Source organism: Pezoporus occidentalis, unplaced genomic scaffold (assembly GCF_034315485.1).
Source record: "Pezoporus occidentalis ecotype Australia unplaced genomic scaffold, CSIRO_AGI_Poc_V1 ctg392, whole genome shotgun sequence".
In the NCBI taxonomy this organism is placed as follows: Eukaryota; Metazoa; Chordata; class Aves; order Psittaciformes; family Psittacidae; genus Pezoporus; species Pezoporus occidentalis.
Window position 1 is genome coordinate 192,186 of NW_026915716.1, and position 16,547 is coordinate 208,732.

At 67.0% G+C, this 16,547-nt stretch overlaps 2 protein-coding genes across 6 annotated transcripts; one reads left to right on the forward strand and one right to left on the reverse strand.

Moving 5' to 3' along the window:
* Positions 1-735: 735 nt before the first annotated feature.
* STAT6 (signal transducer and activator of transcription 6) lies at positions 736-11,723 on the forward strand. Of its 4 annotated transcripts, XM_062632647.1 has the most exons (23): positions 736-887; positions 2,713-2,866; positions 4,800-4,923; positions 5,453-5,591; positions 6,822-6,905; positions 6,992-7,109; positions 7,212-7,270; positions 7,356-7,504; positions 7,581-7,712; positions 7,791-7,979; positions 8,060-8,147; positions 8,830-8,952; positions 9,092-9,184; positions 9,274-9,480; positions 9,558-9,652; positions 9,738-9,874; positions 9,966-10,112; positions 10,236-10,305; positions 10,467-10,580; positions 10,656-10,760; positions 10,867-10,947; positions 11,138-11,278; positions 11,381-11,723. In XM_062632647.1, exons 3-23 carry the CDS (start codon positions 4,808-4,810, stop codon positions 11,553-11,555), a joined length of 2,562 nt encoding a protein of 853 aa, XP_062488631.1. In that variant the 5' UTR covers positions 736-887; positions 2,713-2,866; positions 4,800-4,807; the 3' UTR covers positions 11,556-11,723. The 4 variants fall into 4 exon arrangements, with proteins under 4 accessions (XP_062488631.1, XP_062488630.1, XP_062488629.1 ...); XM_062632645.1 differs by lacking the exons at positions 736-887; positions 2,713-2,866 and adding an exon at positions 3,222-3,453 and having other exon boundaries at positions 4,734-4,923; positions 7,212-7,261; XM_062632646.1 differs by lacking the exons at positions 736-887; positions 2,713-2,866; positions 10,867-10,947 and adding an exon at positions 3,219-3,453 and having other exon boundaries at positions 4,734-4,923.
* Positions 9,882-15,920, reverse strand: NAB2 (NGFI-A binding protein 2). Of its 2 annotated transcripts, XR_009967402.1 has the most exons (8): positions 15,551-15,920; positions 14,342-15,150; positions 14,081-14,214; positions 13,543-13,594; positions 13,260-13,392; positions 12,978-13,178; positions 12,457-12,870; positions 9,882-9,897 (listed from the first exon to the last, which is right to left on the reverse strand). XR_009967402.1 is itself a non-coding variant. In XM_062632649.1 (7 exons), the coding sequence occupies exons 1-7, from the start codon at positions 15,903-15,905 to the stop codon at positions 12,776-12,778; spliced, it is 1,779 nt and encodes a 592-aa protein (XP_062488633.1). In that variant the 5' UTR covers positions 15,906-15,920; the 3' UTR covers positions 12,320-12,775. The 2 variants fall into 2 exon arrangements, 1 of the variants encoding a protein (XP_062488633.1); XM_062632649.1 differs by lacking the exon at positions 9,882-9,897 and having other exon boundaries at positions 12,320-12,870.
* Positions 15,921-16,547: the final 627 nt, after the last annotated feature.

The following is a 16,547-nucleotide window of genomic DNA, read 5'->3' on the forward strand; positions in this document are numbered from 1 at the left end:
GCGCAAGCCCCGCCGAGTGGAGACGACCGGATTCCTCCCTCGAGTGGCCCCCGGCCAGAGCCCCCCCTTCCCCGCAGGATGCTGCCCCGAGCCGGGATGTGGGGAGGGGGACCCCGACCGCCAACACCCCCCCCCCCCCAAGGACACCCGGGGCTGGACGGTGGGGGTCAGCACCCGGTGCGAAGGGGGGGCAGTGGATACGGCTCCACGTCTGATGCCCGTAACGGCCACGGGCACCGAGGGGGCACCAGCGCCGCGGCGTGAAGAGCGATGGGGACAACGCGGGGAAGCGACCCCACGGCTTCGGACCTTGGGGGTCCGGCGGCGGCCCTGCCCCGGCCCCGGCAGCCCCCGCCCCGGTGGCACCGGCGGTGCGGCAGCGCTCCCTGGCGGCCCCGCCGTGGCCCTACGCGGTGCTGCCCCCTCCGCTCCGGTGAGGGGTGTCGGAGCAGCCCCACGAGCACCCCGCGGTGGGCAATGGGCCCGTCCGGTCCCAACGTGGGTATCCCCGTGCAGGGACCCCGTTCCCATCCTCGGGCCGGCACAGGAGGGGGCACAGGGACCGGATGCGGGAGCGGGGGTTGCGTGGGTACCAGAAACGGGGCAGATGCGGGGCTGGGGGAGGCGGCGGTGGCACCGGGCGGGCGCGGGGCTCGGGCAGGTCTCTGCAGTGGCCGCGGGTGCCGGTGTCGGGGCCGTTCCATTGCCGGTGCCCCCCCCTTGCACGCACCCGCCGCCCGCGCGTCTCCTCCCTCTTCCTGGTGCTCGGCGCTTTCCGCCGGAGCGGGGCAGCCGCGGGACCCGGCCCGGCCGCGCCCGCCGCCGCCATGGAGTGAGGGGAGCGCGGCCCGGCCCGGCCGCCCCCCACGACCGGCGGCTCCCGCCAGGTAACGGCGCCGCGGGCGAGACGGGGGCGCGGGGCCGGGACCGGGACCGGCGGCGGGGCCGAGGCCTCCGTGGAGCGCCCGTTGCTGGGGGGGGGGGTCCGTCACGGCACCGGGGGTTGCCTGCGGGGCTGCGGCCGCTGGAGGGGGAGCGGAGGCACTGCCCGGTGTCACCGCGGCGTTTTGGGGTGCGATGGGGAACGGGATCCGGGTCTGCAGGAGCCAGGGCTGGGTTGAGCTGGGCTTGGGCCGGCGTCGAGGCTCCCTTTGGCCGCCCTAAGAAGAGCTTCCAGTGGCAGGGAGCGTCCGGTTGAGGCGGCCCCGGCGGGGTCCACAGCGTCCTCCGTGCAGCGCCATCACCGGGGTCCCACGGGCCAGGACCGTGGTGCCCCCCCCTCCAAGCACCGTGGGGAAGCCGAGGCCTGGTGAGGGGCAGTGAGGTCTCTCAGGCTGCATCCCTATGGAGGCAAAGGTGGAGCAGAGCTCAGGTGTCCTGAGTGTCAGGAACGGCAAAACCTCGGAGCAGCTCACCCGGAAAAAGCCCCGGGGAAATCTCTGCTCCGTGCCCGGGAGGATGAGGAGGGGGCAGAGGGATGTGCGTACCCACAGGCTGCCAGCTCCCGGCGCTGGGCTGGGACGTGGCCAAGGGCAGGGGGGAGCTGGCCAGGAGTGGGGTCCCTCCCGGTCCCTAAGGGTAGGGGCTGCATTCTGCTGCCAGGAGGTGCCTGTGCTTAATGAGTAACAGCAGTGAGGGCGATGGCAGCTCTGGCCTCTAGGATGGGGACTTGGTTTTCCTGTAAGCAGAAAGCCCCTGCTCAGAGCACTGGGGGTCCCTGATCCCCCCCGCACCCCGGTTCCTCCATCCCAGCTGCCGAGGAGGCAAAGTGGCCCCTGGGGTAGAGGAGGAAGCGAAAGCGGCTGCGCCGGGGTGGTTTGGGCAGGGGGAGCGGGCATGGGGCACACCCCAGGGCCGTATCCTGCCGCGGGGTTTCCCCGGGAGGCAGCTCCCACGTGTCCCATTGGGGGCCCGAAAGTGACTTCCCCGGCCACATCTCATCTCCCTGCTGCTCCATCAGGCCTGGTCACTCGCTGCCATGGGAGCCTGGGCTCTCGAGTGCCACCTTGGGTGCATGAGCCCTGTGGGAGGTTGGGGTGCATCTGCAGCGGTTGGGGCAGGTGCGTGGTTGTCCTGGGGCAAGGGTCTGGAGCTCTCCCCAGTCACTCCCCCTGTTTCCTTGTCCAAAGCGCTGTGGAGGTGCTGATGCAGCAAACGCTGCGTGGCCTGATCCTGTGGCGGTGCTGGGTCTTGGCAGGGAAACGCTCTTCTGCAGAAAGAGCAGAGGAGGAAAACATGGAAATGAGGAGAGGGAGAGAACAGCCGAAGGAGCTGCTGTGATGGATGCCAGGAGGGGACGGGCCTGTCCCCACCCTTGGAGCTCCTTCGAGCCGTTGTCCCCTGGGTTGGAAGGGAGCTGGGAACCGGGGAGGAGGAGCACAGCACCTCCTGCAGCCTCTGAGCATATTCAGGCATGCCCAGCTTTATGTTCCAGGTTACCGCTTCCCAGCCAGCAGCTTTCTCCCAAGCAGAAATACAGGTTTGAATCTGTGTTCAGATAAGAGGGGAGGATGGGGATTGCATCCCTGCACCAGAGCCCGCTTTTCCCCTCTTGCTTCCCTGCATCCCGGCAGCCGCGAGCTCCCCGACGGCACGGCCGGAACGAGGCCAGCCCCGGGTTGTCCCTTGCCGCAGCCGCGGCGCGGTTGTTGCGCGCTCGGGGCGACGCTGCCCCAGTGACGGCCGCTTCCTTCCCCTCGCCCGGCTCCTCAGAGCCTCCCCGGCAGCTCCACCTCCGCCGCCGTGACGTGAGGCGGCTCCTCTTTGCGGCCGGGCCACGGGAAGCCAACCCTCGGGGTCCCGGAGCCATCCCGGACGTGTCCGAGCCGCAGGATCCGGCCTCTGCCCCCGGGGAAGCGGCAGCGAGGTGCGTGTCCCCCCCCCATCCCTTTCCTCCTAGGAGCGGGCGGTGGGAGGACGGGGATGGAGCCCTTTGGAAGCGGCACGGAGCGGGCAGGCTGCTGGGCACAGGGAGGGATTCTCGGAGCCGCGATGCCGGGGGCTGGAGGAGCCGCGACGCCGCCCGCGCCCGGGCGCTGGAATTCCCTGCGGAGTTCCCCATCCAGCGCCTCCTTCCAGGCCTCTTCGTGCTTTCCATGGCCCCGCTGTTCACGGGGGGGGGGGGGGCGGCTGGGGAATGGTTCGGGGTGGTTCTGGGGAGCAGCGGAGCAGTCTCACGCTCTTCCTGCTCCCGCACTGGTTCTCCCATCTCTCCTGCGCCGAGACCGGCAGCGCTCACCCATCCCTCCCCATTGTCCCTGAACATTGCCCACGGCTGAAGGCGCAGGGATTCCCCAGAGATGCAGGAAACTGAGGCACAAGCTGGCTGCCCGCCTGGCCAGGATTGCCCAAGAGGCTGATCCTGGATCAGCTCCTTCTTCCTGCTCCTCCTCCTCTGCAGCAGCCCTGACCCCACGGAGCAGCAGGTTCAGATGGTGCAGGGACAAGCAGCAGGTTCAGATGGTGCGGGGACAAGCAGCAGGTTCAGATGGTGCAGGGACAAGCAGCAGGTTCAGATGGTGCGGGGACAAGCAGCAGGTTCAGATGGTGCAGGGACAAGCAGCAGGTCCAGAGGGTGCAGGGGCAAGCAGCAGGTTCAGAGGGTGCGGGGACAAGCAGCAGGTTCAGATGGTGCGGGGACAAGCAGCAGGTTCAGAGGGTGCAGGGACAAGCAGCAGGTTCAGATGGTGCAGGGGCAAGCAGCAGGTTCAGATGGTGCAGGGACAAGCAGCAGGTTCAGATTGTGCAGGGACAAGCAGCAGGTTCAGATGGTGCAGGGACAAGCAGCAGGTTCAGATGGTGAAGGGACAAGCAGCAGGTTCAGATGGTGCGGGGACAAGCAGCAGGTTCAGATGGTGCAGGGGCAAGCAGCAGGTTCAGAGGGTGCGGGGACAAGCAGCAGGTTCAGATGGTGAAGGGACAAGCAGCAGGTTCAGAGGGTGAAGGGACAAGCAGCAGGTTCAGATGGTGCAGGGACAAGCAGCAGGTCCAGAGGGTGCGGGGACAAGCAGCAGGTTCAGATGGTGCAGGGACAAGCAGCAGGTTCAGATGGTGCGGGGACAAGCAGCAGGTTCAGATGGTGCAGGGACAAGCAGCAGGTTCAGATGGTGCAGGGGCAAGCAGCAGGTTCAGAGGGTGCGGGGACAAGCAGCAGGTTCAGAGGGTGAAGGGACAAGCAGCAGGTTCAGATGGTGCAGGGACAAGCAGCAGGTCCAGAGGGTGCGGGGACAAGCAGCAGGTTCAGATTGCAGGGACAAGCAGCAGGTGGTGCGGGGACAAGCAGCAGGTTCAGATGGTGCAGGGACAAGCAGCAGGTTCAGATGGTGCAGGGGCAAGCAGCAGGTTCAGAGGGTGCGGGGACAAGCAGCAGGTTCAGAGGGTGAAGGGACAAGCAGCAGGTTCAGATGGTGCAGGGACAAGCAGCAGGTCCAGAGGGTGCGGGGACAAGCAGCAGGTTCAGATGGTGCAGGGACAAGCAGCAGGTCCAGAGGGTGCGGGGACAAGCAGCAGGTTCAGATGGTGCAGGGACAAGCAGCAGGTTCAGATGGTGCAGGGGCAAGCAGCAGGTTCAGAGGGTGCGGGGACAAGCAGCAGGTTCAGAGGGTGAAGGGACAAGCAGCAGGTTCAGATGGTGCAGGGACAAGCAGCAGGTCCAGAGGGTGCGGGGACAAGCAGCAGGTTCAGATGGTGCGGGGACAAGCAGCAGGTTCAGATGGTGCGGGGACAAGCAGCAGCTCTCGGAGGCGCTGGGCTGGGGGCTCTGGGTGCTGCCCTATGGCCCCTCTCCTGTTTCTCCACAGCCCCCAAGATGTCCCTCTGGAGCATCATCTCCCATATGCCACCGGAGGAATTCAGTGGCCTCTTCACGGAGTTTCCCCATAGCCTGCGCTGCGTCCTGGCTGACTGGCTGGAGAACCAGCCCTGGTGAGGCCCCGGAGGCGCTGTCTCTTCATCAGGGACTGTAGCAATAGGACAAGGGGTGCTTTCAGGTTTAATCTGAAACAGGGGAAGTTTAGGTTAGGTATAAGAAAGAAGTTCTTTACTGTGAGGGTGCTGAGGTGCTGGCACAGGGTGCGCAAGGATGCTGTGAATGCTCCATCCCTGGCAGCGTTCAAAGCCAGGTTGGACAGAGTCTTGAGTGACCTGGTTTACTGTGAGGCATCTTTGCCCATGGCAGGGGAATGGAACCGGATGATCTTAAGGTCCTTTCCAACCCAAATCAGTCCAGGATTCTATGGTGGAGGCAGATGCCCATTTGAGAGAGGTTTTGGGAGGTCACATCCTCTCCAGGGAACCGTCTTGCCCTTGTTCATGCACCAAATGGCCCCCATACACACAGCCAGCACTGGGTGGCAGCAGGTGGCAGCTCCTCCATGGTGCAAGTGTGTGGCTCAGGGTCGCACAGGGGATGGAGGATTCCTGCCCGTCCACCAAGCCCCGCTTCCCTCTCCAGGGAGTTCATCAATGGCTCAGATGCCTTCTGCACCAGCGTGGCCAGCGGGATGCTCTCGGCCATGCTGGAGAAGCTCCGCAGCGCTGCCAGCAGCGATGGGCAGCAGTGCCAGATCCTCCAGCAAGTCAACGGCATCGAGGTGCGTGGCGCTGGGCACCGGGCTCCGTTTGGTTCTATTCTGCTTCGGGTTTGGTTCAGGCGCTGCTTGAAGGGGTCGGTGCCCCCCGCGTGGAAGGCCAGCGCCATCCATGAGCAATGAGCTTGCGTGGACTCAGCCATGGGGGGCTTTGGGGTGCTGCCAGCCCCCTCCTCACCACATGTTCCCCATGTTCTGCTTGAGCACTCGATGCCTCCTTCCTCCCCACCATGCGCTGCGTGCCAAGCCTTGCGCCGTGCCGCGGCTCCTCCTGCTGCGTGGGCATGGGCATGGGCAGGGGCATGCACTGGGTTTCTTTTCCTGGGCTTTCCCTCCGTGCCAAGGTCTGTTTGAGCCACTTTCTGTCTCTCTTCCACCTTCTGATTGCAGATTTAACCCCTCTGCTCTCTGCTGCCAGCGAAGCTCTTAGCGTAAGGGCTGAGTGCTGCTCATTCTGGCTGCAAGCTCTGCTTTTTGGGTAACAGACACTTCTAATATCCAGCCTTTGGGAAGGGGTCAGCTTTAGTCAGGGCTTGCAGGGAGCGGGGTGGCTTTCCCAAGCTTTTTGAAGCTGCCATAGGAAAACACGCAGCTGTTTCAGCTGAGGGCGCTGAAATGAGAGCCACCCTCCCGCGTTCCCTCCTCCCCATCCCATAACAGCAAACCCTGATCTCTCCCGAGCTCCCTGCCGCATCCAAGGGAGGCAAAGCCCTGGAGCTGGCTGGTGGGAGACCAAACCCGGCCCTTCTGTCCCCCGGTGCTGTGTCCAGCCATGGGGCAGGAGCAGAGGGTCCGGCTTGGTTGCATGGGAAGCATCCCACGTTCCTGGTTTGGGAAGCAGCTGATGTGGGAAGCGTGTGCAGGCCGGAGGAGATGATGTGGGACACAGGGAGCGGAGCCAGCAGGGAAATTCCTCTGCTTGAGTCCTATGGAAGGCATGGATCCACCGGGGCCAGGCCAGCAGGGAGCCTCTTCCCTGGGTGTCAGGCTTGGGATACCTGGCAGCAGCAGAGGATTTGCTTTGGTTGGGCTGTTTGCCTGCTCCGGTTCCCATTTCAAATGGGTTCGTTTATGTTCCGATGCACAGCTCAGGGTGGGAATTACCAGCATTCCCATGGAGCGGGTCACGAAACCCCATAACCTGACTTAGCATCAGAACGCATGGATGGGGTGGGAGGATGCTGGGGATGCAGGGATCGTATCCTGCCCCACTGAGGCTCTGCATCCCTGCAGAACATGTACCGGCGGGACCCGCTGCGCCTGGTGTCCGTCCTGAGAGCCATCCTGGATGGGGAGAAAGCCGCTGTGCTCAAGAGGGTGCGTGGTCCCTGCTCCCCTCCCGCGGCACCCCAGGGCGTGGGGTGGGCTCTGGGCGCTGCTCACCAGGCTCTGCTCTGCCCCAGGACCATCACCTCCCGCTCAGCTTCCACCGGCGGCAGGAGGAGCTCAAGTTCAACGTGGGGCTGCAGCGGCTGCAGCATCGCGTGCGCCGGATCCAGGCGCTGCGGGATGGTCCCACAGGTGAGGGGGTGCATCAGGAGGGGGGCCCACGGGGCAGCGTGTCCTGCAGTACTCAGACACCATCTCCCCACACTAACGGGGCTGCCCCATCCTTCTCCACAGCCTCTTTGCAGGACCCGCAGCTAAAGACGGAAGCAAAAGCCCCAGAGAGCGTGAGTGGGGTCTGGGTACCAGGGGGAAGAGGAGCATCTCTGGGTTTGGTGCCCTGCAGGAGATGGCACAGGGCCGTGGGTTGATGCCCCACAGGAGCTGCCCACCCTCATCCTGGAGGCTGTGAAGGAGCTGGAGGTGGCCAAGCAGCAGGTACTGAAGAGGATCCAGATCTGGAAGAGGCAGCAGCAGTTGGCAGGGAATGGGGCTCAGTTTGAGGAGAACCTGGCTCCGCTGCAGAAGAGGCGAGTGGCAAAGGGCAGGGATGGGGGACCCGGAGCAGGGCCGTGGCTGAGGGCTCCCCCTTTCCCCTTGGTTCAGGTGCGAGAACCTGGTCGAGGTTCACTTCCAGCTGCATCAACAAGTGATGGGAGCGAGCGCGGAGCTGGGGGCTGAGCTGGTACCCAGGCTCCGGGAGCGGCTCAACGAGGTCTTATCCAGCCTGGTCAAGAGGTAACGGTGGCATTGGGGTGCAGGGGGGTCTGCAGCGGGGGGTGCTGTGCTGAGCCCCATCGGTACCTGTGTCCCCAGCTCCTTCCTGGTGGAGAAGCAGCCCCCGCAGGTCCTGAAGACCCAAACCAAGTTCCAAGCCAGCGTCCGGTTCCTGCTGGGCCCGCGGCTGCTGAAGGCATCGGCCAAGCCCTACATGGTGCGGGCTGAAATGGTGACGGAGAAGCAGGCGCGGGAGCTGGCGCTCAGCGCCTACAGCAGCACCCTCAGGTGAGGGGGCCGGGGGCTCAGCACAGGGTGAGGGGGCTGCAGGGGTCAACCATAGCCCCTGACCCCTTCCTCTGCCCCAGCGAGAGCACCGGGGAGATCATGCACAACGTGGTGGCCCTGGAGACCAACCCCACGAGCGGGACCTGCTGCGCCAACTTCAAGAACGTGGTGAGGGCCATCAGCGAGGGACGGGGTGGGCTGGGATGGGAGCTTTGGGATGGGAGCTTTGGGATGGAATGAGATGGAGTGGGATGGGATGGGATGGGATGGGATGGGATGGGATGGGATGGGGTGGGATGGGAGCTTTGGAATGGGATGGGATGAGATAGGATGAGATGGGGTGGGATGGGATGGGGTGGGATGTCATGAGATGGAGTGGGATGGGATGGGATGGGATGGGATGGGATGGGATGGGATGGGATGGGATGGGATGGGGTGGGAGCTTTGGAATGGGATGGGATGAGATGGGATGAGATGGGGTGGGATGGGAGCTTTGGAATGGGATGGGATGAGATGGGAGCTTTGGGATGGGATGGGATTGAATGGGATGAGATGGGAGCTTTGGGATGGGAGCTTTGGGATAGGATGGGATGGGATAGGAGCTTTGGGATGGGATGGGATGGGATGGGATGGGATGGGATGGGATGGGATGGGATGGGGTGGGATGGGATGAGATGGGAGCTTTGGGATGGGAGCTTTGGGATAGGATGGGATGGGATAGGAGCTTTGGGATGGGATGGGATGGGATGGGATGGGATGGGATGGGATGGGATGGGATGAGATGGGGTGGGATGGGATGGGGGTTCCCAAGGCTTGCCCAGGGGCAATGCTCAGCTCTCCCCCCGCCCAGCTGCTGAAGAAGATCAAGCGCTGTGAGCGCAAGGGGTCCGAGTCGGTGACGGAGGAGAAGTGCGCGGTCCTGTTCAGCACCTCCGTGGCCCTGACCGCCAGCAACCTCTCCATCCACCTCCAGGTACCAGCGCCGTTCCCATGGGATAGGGCTGGACAATGCCATGTCCCCTGTGGGCCACCCTGCTCCATCCCGGGCAGCCCCACCTCGCTCGGGGTGGCCTCAGGACTGATGGGGAGGGGGCCGTTGTCTCTGCCCCCAGGTCCTGTCTCTGCCCATCGTGGTCATTGTCCATGGGAACCAGGACAACAACGCCAAAGCCACGGTCCTGTGGGATAACGCCTTCTCCGAGATCGTGAGTGCCGCGGGATGAGGAGGTGCCGGGATGCTGGGCTTGGGTCCGGCCCCGGGACGGACGCATCCTGACGCCATCCTGCCCTGCAGGACCGGGTGCCCTTCGTGGTGGCCGAGCGGGTGCCCTGGGACAAGATGTGCGACACGCTGAACCTGAAGTTCATGGCCGAGGTGCAGACCACCAAAGGGCTCCTCAAGGAGCACTACTTCTTCCTGGCACAGAAGATCTTCAATGACTACAGTGCCAGCCTCGAGGACTTCCAGAGCCGCAGCGTGTCCTGGGCCCAGTTCAACAAGGTCACTGGGAGCGCTGGTCTGGGTGAGCAGGGACCAGCGTGGCTCTGGGCATCCTCACACCCTCCCTTCTACCCCAGGAGATCCTGCCCGGGCGGGGATTCACCTTCTGGCAGTGGTTTGATGGAGTCCTGGACCTCACCAAGAGGTGCCTCAAGAGTTACTGGTCCGATAGGTGGGTACCCAGGGCCAAGGGGGATTCCAGAGCTGCTCCAGGGCCAGCCCTGGGGCTCCCCGCTCCCATCTGCGCATCCCTGCAGGCTCATCATTGGCTTCATCAGCAAGCAGTATGTCTGCAAGCTCCTGAGCACCGAGCCCGACGGGACCTTCCTGCTGCGCTTCAGCGACTCCGAGATCGGGGGTGTCACCATTGCCTACGTTATCCGGGGCAAGGACGGTGCGTTGGGGGGGACACGGGGGCTGCTCTCGGTGCTGGGGACAGCGGGTGTCGCGGGCTCACGATGGAGCCTGGTGCTGTCTCCCTTCAGGCTCCAGCCAGGTGGAGAACATCCAACCCTTCTCTGCCAAGGACCTGTCCATCCGCTCCCTTGGCGACCGCATCCGGGACCTGGGGCAGCTCCGCAACCTCTACCCCAACACCCCCAAGGACCAGGCGTTCGGGAGCCACTACAACAGTGAGCAGGAGGGGAGCTGAGATGGGCAGCGCTATGGGGAGCTCAGAGGGGTTTGGGTTGAGGGGCAGGGAGGGCTGGCATGGCTGCGGTGGTGGGTGATGGATGCTTCTCCTCTCGGAGCAGAAGAGCAGACAGGCAAGGACGGCCGGGGTTATGTCTCCACCGCCATCAAGATGACAGTGGAAAGAGAAAGGTGGGTGTTGGTACAAGATCCCCCATAGGGATCTTGAGCCTCCCATAGGGATCCCAAATATCTCCAGGGCTGCACTGGAGCACATCTGTGAGCATTGACTTGCCCGTGCCCAGAGGCTGGACCACACCAGCCCTGTGCCCATGGCAACGATGCGCTTGCAGGGACCAGCATCCCCAGAGCGCTGCAGGGCCCCTCCCCGGGCCCCCCCCGGCTCTGATGTTCAACCTGCCCATGCTGCAGCCCGAGGGCCTGCAGCCGGTCCCCAGCCCCATGTGGTGAGTGCCCGGGGCAGAGGCAGCCGCAGCGGGGTGCAGGGGGGGTGCTAACACCACCATGTGTCTACATTGCAGCCCCCCTGCTCCCTTCTGCCCCCCACCCATCCCCACGGGCTACCCCACGGCTGAGAGCAGCATCAACGTGATGGTCACCAACAACCTCGGGTCCTCCTTCCCCAGGTAGGAGCGGTGCTGGTTGAAGGCACTGGGGGCAGGTTGGGCCCCCCCCCCCCGCCATGGCCCCCATGGAGGGAAGTGTTTCCCCATGTGCTCCTCCTCCCCACAGCACATCCCCGATGCTTTCTCCATCCCTGCCCATGGACCCACCGCTGCCTCGCTGCGAGGACCTTACCTTCAGGAACCCATTGTAAGACCTAGAGCGTGGGTACAGGGGGGGTACCCAGCTTAACCCCCACCTTCTCCCACCCCGAGGGACCTTTCCTGGCTGAGCAGTGCTCCCAGTACCCTGCTGCTGACCCAGCCAAGCACTTCCCCTCTGGGGAAGCACCAAGGGGGGTACCCCATGGCTTACATCACACACACCCCCCCCCCCCCAGGCCCTTCATGCCCAACCAGTACATGACTGGGGAGGCCTCACAGATGCTGTCGGGGGGGCCCTCACCGGAGCCCCGGGATGAGGAGATGCTCGAGCTGGCCCCATTGACGCTGATGGACTCACTGCAGAGCACCCAGAGGTGGTAAGCACATGGCGGGGGGGGGGGGGACACGGGATGGGGACACACCACTGGGGTGCCTGAGGGGGGGGATGCCCTGCATCACCCTGTGCCTCCCTTGCCCAGGCTGCCCAGCATGGACCAGCCACCCTGCTCCGACCTGGACCAGTTCCTGCAGGAGATGGCGGCAGAGGGGCCGCCCTTCCCGGCCCCCCCCCAGCACAGCGGGTACCCCAATGCCTCCGGCTGGGGCCTGGGGGACTCCCGGTGGGATGACAGCATCCGCCCGGGGCACACGTGAGGGGGATGCTGGGGAGGGGACATTGGACTGTGCCCACCCCCCCTCTCCAAGGCATCACCGGGTTGATACGGCTTTGGGGGGGGGAGGGGGGGCGGATTTTGGGTAACACTCGGGTGAATCTGCTGCACTTTGGGGTCTGGAGCTGCCACCCTGTACGGAGGGACCCCCCCAGGGGACACACATTGGGTCCCCCTCACTGAGCCCAGAGATAACGCTTGCTTTGGGGTTTGTGAGGTGCCCCCCCCCCCAAGGTGGGAATGGGGTTGCAGTGGGGTGCGGGGGTGGGGGGGGCAGGGACATAAGCCATAAAATAAAGTTTTATTCCCAAATAACAAAATAAATAATCTCCTGTACACGTTACAAAGGAGGAGGCGCCGCGAACGCTCGAGAAAGACACCACAGTCCTATGGGGGGGGCACACACAGGGACATGGGGACCCCGGGGCTGGGCACCGCTTATGGGGACAGGAGAGACCCCAAGGGGCTGGGGAAGGGGGGGGGGGGGGGCAGCACCATCCCCGTGCCCATCAAATGCCACCCACATGATGCTGGGAGGGGGTGCACACGCGTGACCCCCGCAACACGCGTGACCCCCGTACATGAAGGTAAATGGGGGGGTGCGGGGGGGGATTTAGAGGTGAAACACTGCACGTGGGTGATGCGGTGCTGCGGGGGGGGTCACAACGGGTGTGTGGGGAGGGAGGAGTGGGAAGGGGGGGGTCACAACGCGGTGCGTGCTGCAGGGGGGGGGGCGGGTGGTGCGGGGGTGCTGCGGGGGGGGGGGTGGCGCTGATGTGGGAGCACACGGTGCTGCATGTGGCTCCTGTGCGGTGATGGGGGGGGGCACGGGTTGCCCACCCAAAGGGGCCTTGGGGCGGGGGGGGGGACGACACACACGGGACGGTCAGCACAAGGGGTGAGCCGAGGGGGGGCTGTACAGCAGCTTCGAGTCCATCGAGGGCTCCCCCCAGCCCCGGGGGGGGGGCTCAGAGCCTGGTGGGACCAGGGTATTGCTGCTGTGGGGTGAGGAGGGGGGGGCGCGCATCCCGCCGCGGCTGAGGTAACCAGAGCATCGGTGCGGGAGAGGATGGGGTCCTTGGGGGGGGGGGGGGGGGCTGTGGCCAGGCCCTCACCGGCTCCCCCCGCACCCGGAGCACCGCCGGTACCCGTCCCCCAGCACGTTATTGCTTCGTTAATGGTGGGGGGGGGGCTGCAGGGGCCTCACTGCCGGCTGCTCTCCTGCTCCACCTTGATGGTGCCGCGGGGGGGCTCAGGGGGGGCCGGAGGACCCCGTTCTGCCAGCCCGTCCTCGAACTCTGTGGGGAGAATCGGGGATTGGGGGGGGTGGCATCAGGGAGATGCTTCCATAGGGAACAATGCGGCTGCCCCCCCCCCCCAGCTCCGCTGCCCCACGGGGGCTCACCGGGTGCCGGGGGCTTCCCGGGCAGGCAGGGGCTGAGCCGCCCCACACGCTCGTGGGAGACCAAGCGGGCCAAGCGCAGCCCCTCGTCCATCAGCGTCTGCTGCAGGATGTGGCGGCTCCAGAGCCCGTGCGGGGGCAGCCCCAGGGCCACGTCGGGGCCGGCACCGGGCGGCGGCGTCAGCCGGGGACAGGCCCCCGCCACTGCGGAGAGAAGGGCGAGATCTGGGGTTACCCGATGGGGCTGGGGTTCGGGTGCTGCCCATGGATGGGTCCTGAGCTCACCCTGCAAGTGGCCGTCGAGGCTCTCCCCGGAGAGGCTGGCGGCGTCCTCCTCCAGCCCGGCTCGGAACACGGCCCCCGGCGGCTCCGGCCCCACCGGCAGCGGCAGCAGCTCGGGGCGGCTCTGCTCTCCCGCCTGCCGGGAGCGCGCAGTGAGCGCAGGGCAGCGGGGACGGGCCCCATCCCACCGAGAGCAAGGGGAGCTCCGCGCTGCGCACAAGCACCAAGCCCCACAACCAGCACCCCGCATCCCCCTGCGGCAGCATCAGTGCGGGTGCGGACCCACCTCCTGCTTGAGCCGCTTGGCCGCGGTGGCTGCGCTGTCCTCGGCGTGTGCCCTGCGCGGGGAAAGGGAAGGGGGGACACAAACACACACGAAGGGGCTGCGTCAGGCGTGGGGTGACCGCGCAGGGGGCCCTGCGGGCAGCGCCAGGCGCCGCGGGGAGCGTGGGCCGGGCGGGGCGGTGCCGCGGCATCGGGGCTTTGGCACAGATGGAGCCGGGGGTGGCACAAGGGGCGAGCGAAGGGAAAGGGCAGCGCGGCCACAGCGCACAGCGGGAAGGGAGGGGTGAGGGAAGGGGGGCACCCCCAGCAGCATCATCCCCATCGCCACCACCACAGCCCCCCCCCCCCCCCGGCATTCCAGCCATACCCCACCTCCCGCGGGCCCGAGGCCAGGCAGAAAACAACCCACACGAGGGAAAGGGGAACTCGGGTCCTGTCCCCATTGGGAAGCGCTGAGCTATGGGGCGCAGAGGGGGGTGACAGCCAAGGCCCCCCCCCCGTCCGGTTTGTGACGGGGGGTTTGCCAGGTCCGGGCTCACCTGGACACCTTGAGCGAGGACAGGTAGGTGCTCTCCCGCGCTACCTGGCGCGAGAGGGAGAAGAGCTCGACGCGCCGCAGCAGCAGCGAGTTGTCCCGCAGGCAGAACTGCGCGGCCGCCTCGTTGATGATGAGCTGCGGGGCGCAAAGGGTGCGTGAGATGGGGGGGAACCCCCCCAGCACCCCACGGCAGAGGCAGCGTCTGACCCAGCGGACCCCATCTCCCACCCCAAGCAACAACGGGACCTGGGGAGCCACGCACCTCGTGCAGGGTGAGCTGCTTGCCCTCGCGGCGCCGGGCCTCGCCGCGGCCGTAGATCGCGCTGTGCCGCCGGATCTCCTCCTCCTTGTGCCGGTCGCCGTCCTCCAGCTGGAAGATGTGACCCACGGCCTTGGCCAGCTTCTTGTTGAGCTTCATGAGCGCCCGCAGCTCGGCCTCACCGCCGCGGGGGTAGTTCTGCAGCAGCCGCTCCACGCTCTCTGCCACCGTCCGCACCAGCTCCGGCTCCAGCGCCTCGGTACCCATCGCCTGCTCACCGCTGCTCCCACCCGGGGAGAAGGGGGGACCCCCCGGCTCCTCGTCCCCGCCGCCCTCCGACTCAGGGGTGCTCCTCCCCGGCCACGGCGGCACCGCTGATGGTGACAGCTTCTCCCCCGGTTCTGTGGGGCTCCGGGCTGGGGGGGTCCCGCTGCTGCTGCCCCCTTTGCCCACAGCCTCACCGGGGCTGGCGTGACCATTGCTGAGCGCCTTGCGCCCGCCCGCCTCCGACAGCTTGAAGAGGGGGATGCTGCTGACGGGCACGGCCGAGACGGGCTGGCTGAAGAGCCCCGGGTTGGAGGCCCACTCACGCAGGGCCTTCTGGAGGCGGCGGACGTGCAGGGGTTTGGTGGCCATGCCCACCAGCGCCATGATCTCCAGGAACTCCTCCTCGCCCGCCTCGCAGAGCTGCTGCACGTCGTCCCCCCCTTGCTGGATGAAGGTCTCGTAGTAGCCCAGCAGGTTGGCGCGTTGCAGCACCCGGTACAGCTGCAGCTCCCCCAGCGTGCGGGGCAGGGCCATGGCGATCGCGCCTGCGGGACCCACGGGTCACGACGGGCACGGAGGAGAAGCCCCCTCCCCACCAAGGAGGTGATGGCGGTGCTCCAGGGTCCCCAGACCCCACGGGGCACGCAGGCTGCGTGGGACCCAGTGTCCACAGCTCCTTCAGACACAGCAAAGACACCAATGGGCCCCCCCATCCCTTCAGCAGCAGCCCCGCACCTCCCAGAGCCCCCCCGCCCCGTGGCGTCGGACACGCTCCCGAGCCTGCCCCATCCCTCCCCATCCCCGACGGCGCAGCGCGAGTCCCGCTCCCGCAGGGGCCGCCCTTCCCCGGCTCCCGTTCTGCTCCGTGCCCCTGGCTACCGGTGCCCCGGTCCCCCGGCCCCTCCCGTCGCTCCCCCCCCGCCTCCCCTCCCGTCGGTCGCTCACCGCCGCCTTGGAGCCGCCTCCCCGCCGCTGCGCCCGCCCCGTGAGCGGCCGCGGGGGGGGGGGGGGGGGGTTGGAAGCAGCCGGAGCTCCGGGGCCGACGGGGCCGGGGGGTACCGGGACTCGGGGGGGGGGGGGGGTCCCGCGGCCGGGCCGGGCGCGCTCGCTCCTTCGCTCCGCGCCGCTTCTGCGCGCCGCCCACACGGGCGGTACCGTGAAATAGCAGCGGCCCCGGCAGCGCCGCGGCGTGGGAGGCCCCGGGGGCGGATCCCGCGGCTGCCGCCCCCGTCGAGCACAGCGCGGGCGGCCGCGGCGGGGGGAGGCAGCAGCGGGCGGGGGAACCGGGACCCCCCCCCATCGGGCTCCCCGCTCCCGGAGCCGCTGCTCCTCCCGCCCCGAGGAAGGGGGGACCGGGGAGCGGCGCCCCGCACGGTGGCACCGGGGAACCGGGCGAGGAAGGAGCCCCCCCCTCCATCACCAGGGCGGAGGGGACACGTACGGGGTCCCGGTGCTTGAGGGATGGGGGGGGGGGACACAAGACCGCTGCGCTCGCAGCATCGGTGGCTCCTGCAGCACCGCGGTGCCGTTATCCCGGTGATGCCCCGGGAGCGCGGCCCCTTCGTGCCTCAGCCCCCCCCCCCCGGCTGCCCCGGTAGGCTTCAGGGTGAACACCCCACGGCGCGGCGCGGGCGGAGGTGACTCCTGGGGTTGGACGGGGGGGGACGACACGGTAAAGCCTCGTCCCTCCGTCCGTCCCCCCCATCACCCCTCCGCGCTTGCAGGGGGGGGGGATCACGGCGCTATTTACACCGTGCCCGGGCACGGCTCCAGCCGCCCCTACCCGGGGCTGGGGGGGGGGACAGCCGGGTCTCAGTGCCCCGCCGTGATTGGGGGTCTTGGGGGTCCTGCCCCATCCCCACACCCCAACACCGGCTCCCCCCTCCCCGCAACCGGGGGTCCGGCTCGGCTCGGCCGCTCCCAGGCCCGGCTCTGCCCCCGG

Coding starts and splice junctions, on each gene's coding strand:
- STAT6 (XM_062632645.1), top strand. CDS start 3,432: ATGGTGCAGGGACAAGCAGCAG. Junction 5,592..6,821: donor AGCAAGTCAACGGCATCGAG/GTGCGTGGCGCT, acceptor GCATCCCTGCAG/AACATGTACCGGCGGGACCC. Junction 11,279..11,380: donor CTGCAGAGCACCCAGAGGTG/GTAAGCACATGG, acceptor TCCCTTGCCCAG/GCTGCCCAGCATGGACCAGC.
- NAB2 (XM_062632649.1), bottom strand. CDS start 15,905: ATGGGGGGGGGTCCCGGTTCCCCCGCCCGCTGCTGCCTCCCCCCGCCG. Junction 13,595..14,080: donor TCCTCGCTCAAGGTGTCCAG/GTGAGCCCGGAC, acceptor TTCCCCGCGCAG/GGCACACGCCGAGGACAGCG. Junction 12,871..12,977: donor CGGGAAGCCCCCGGCACCCG/GTGAGCCCCCGT, acceptor TTCTCCCCACAG/AGTTCGAGGACGGGCTGGCA.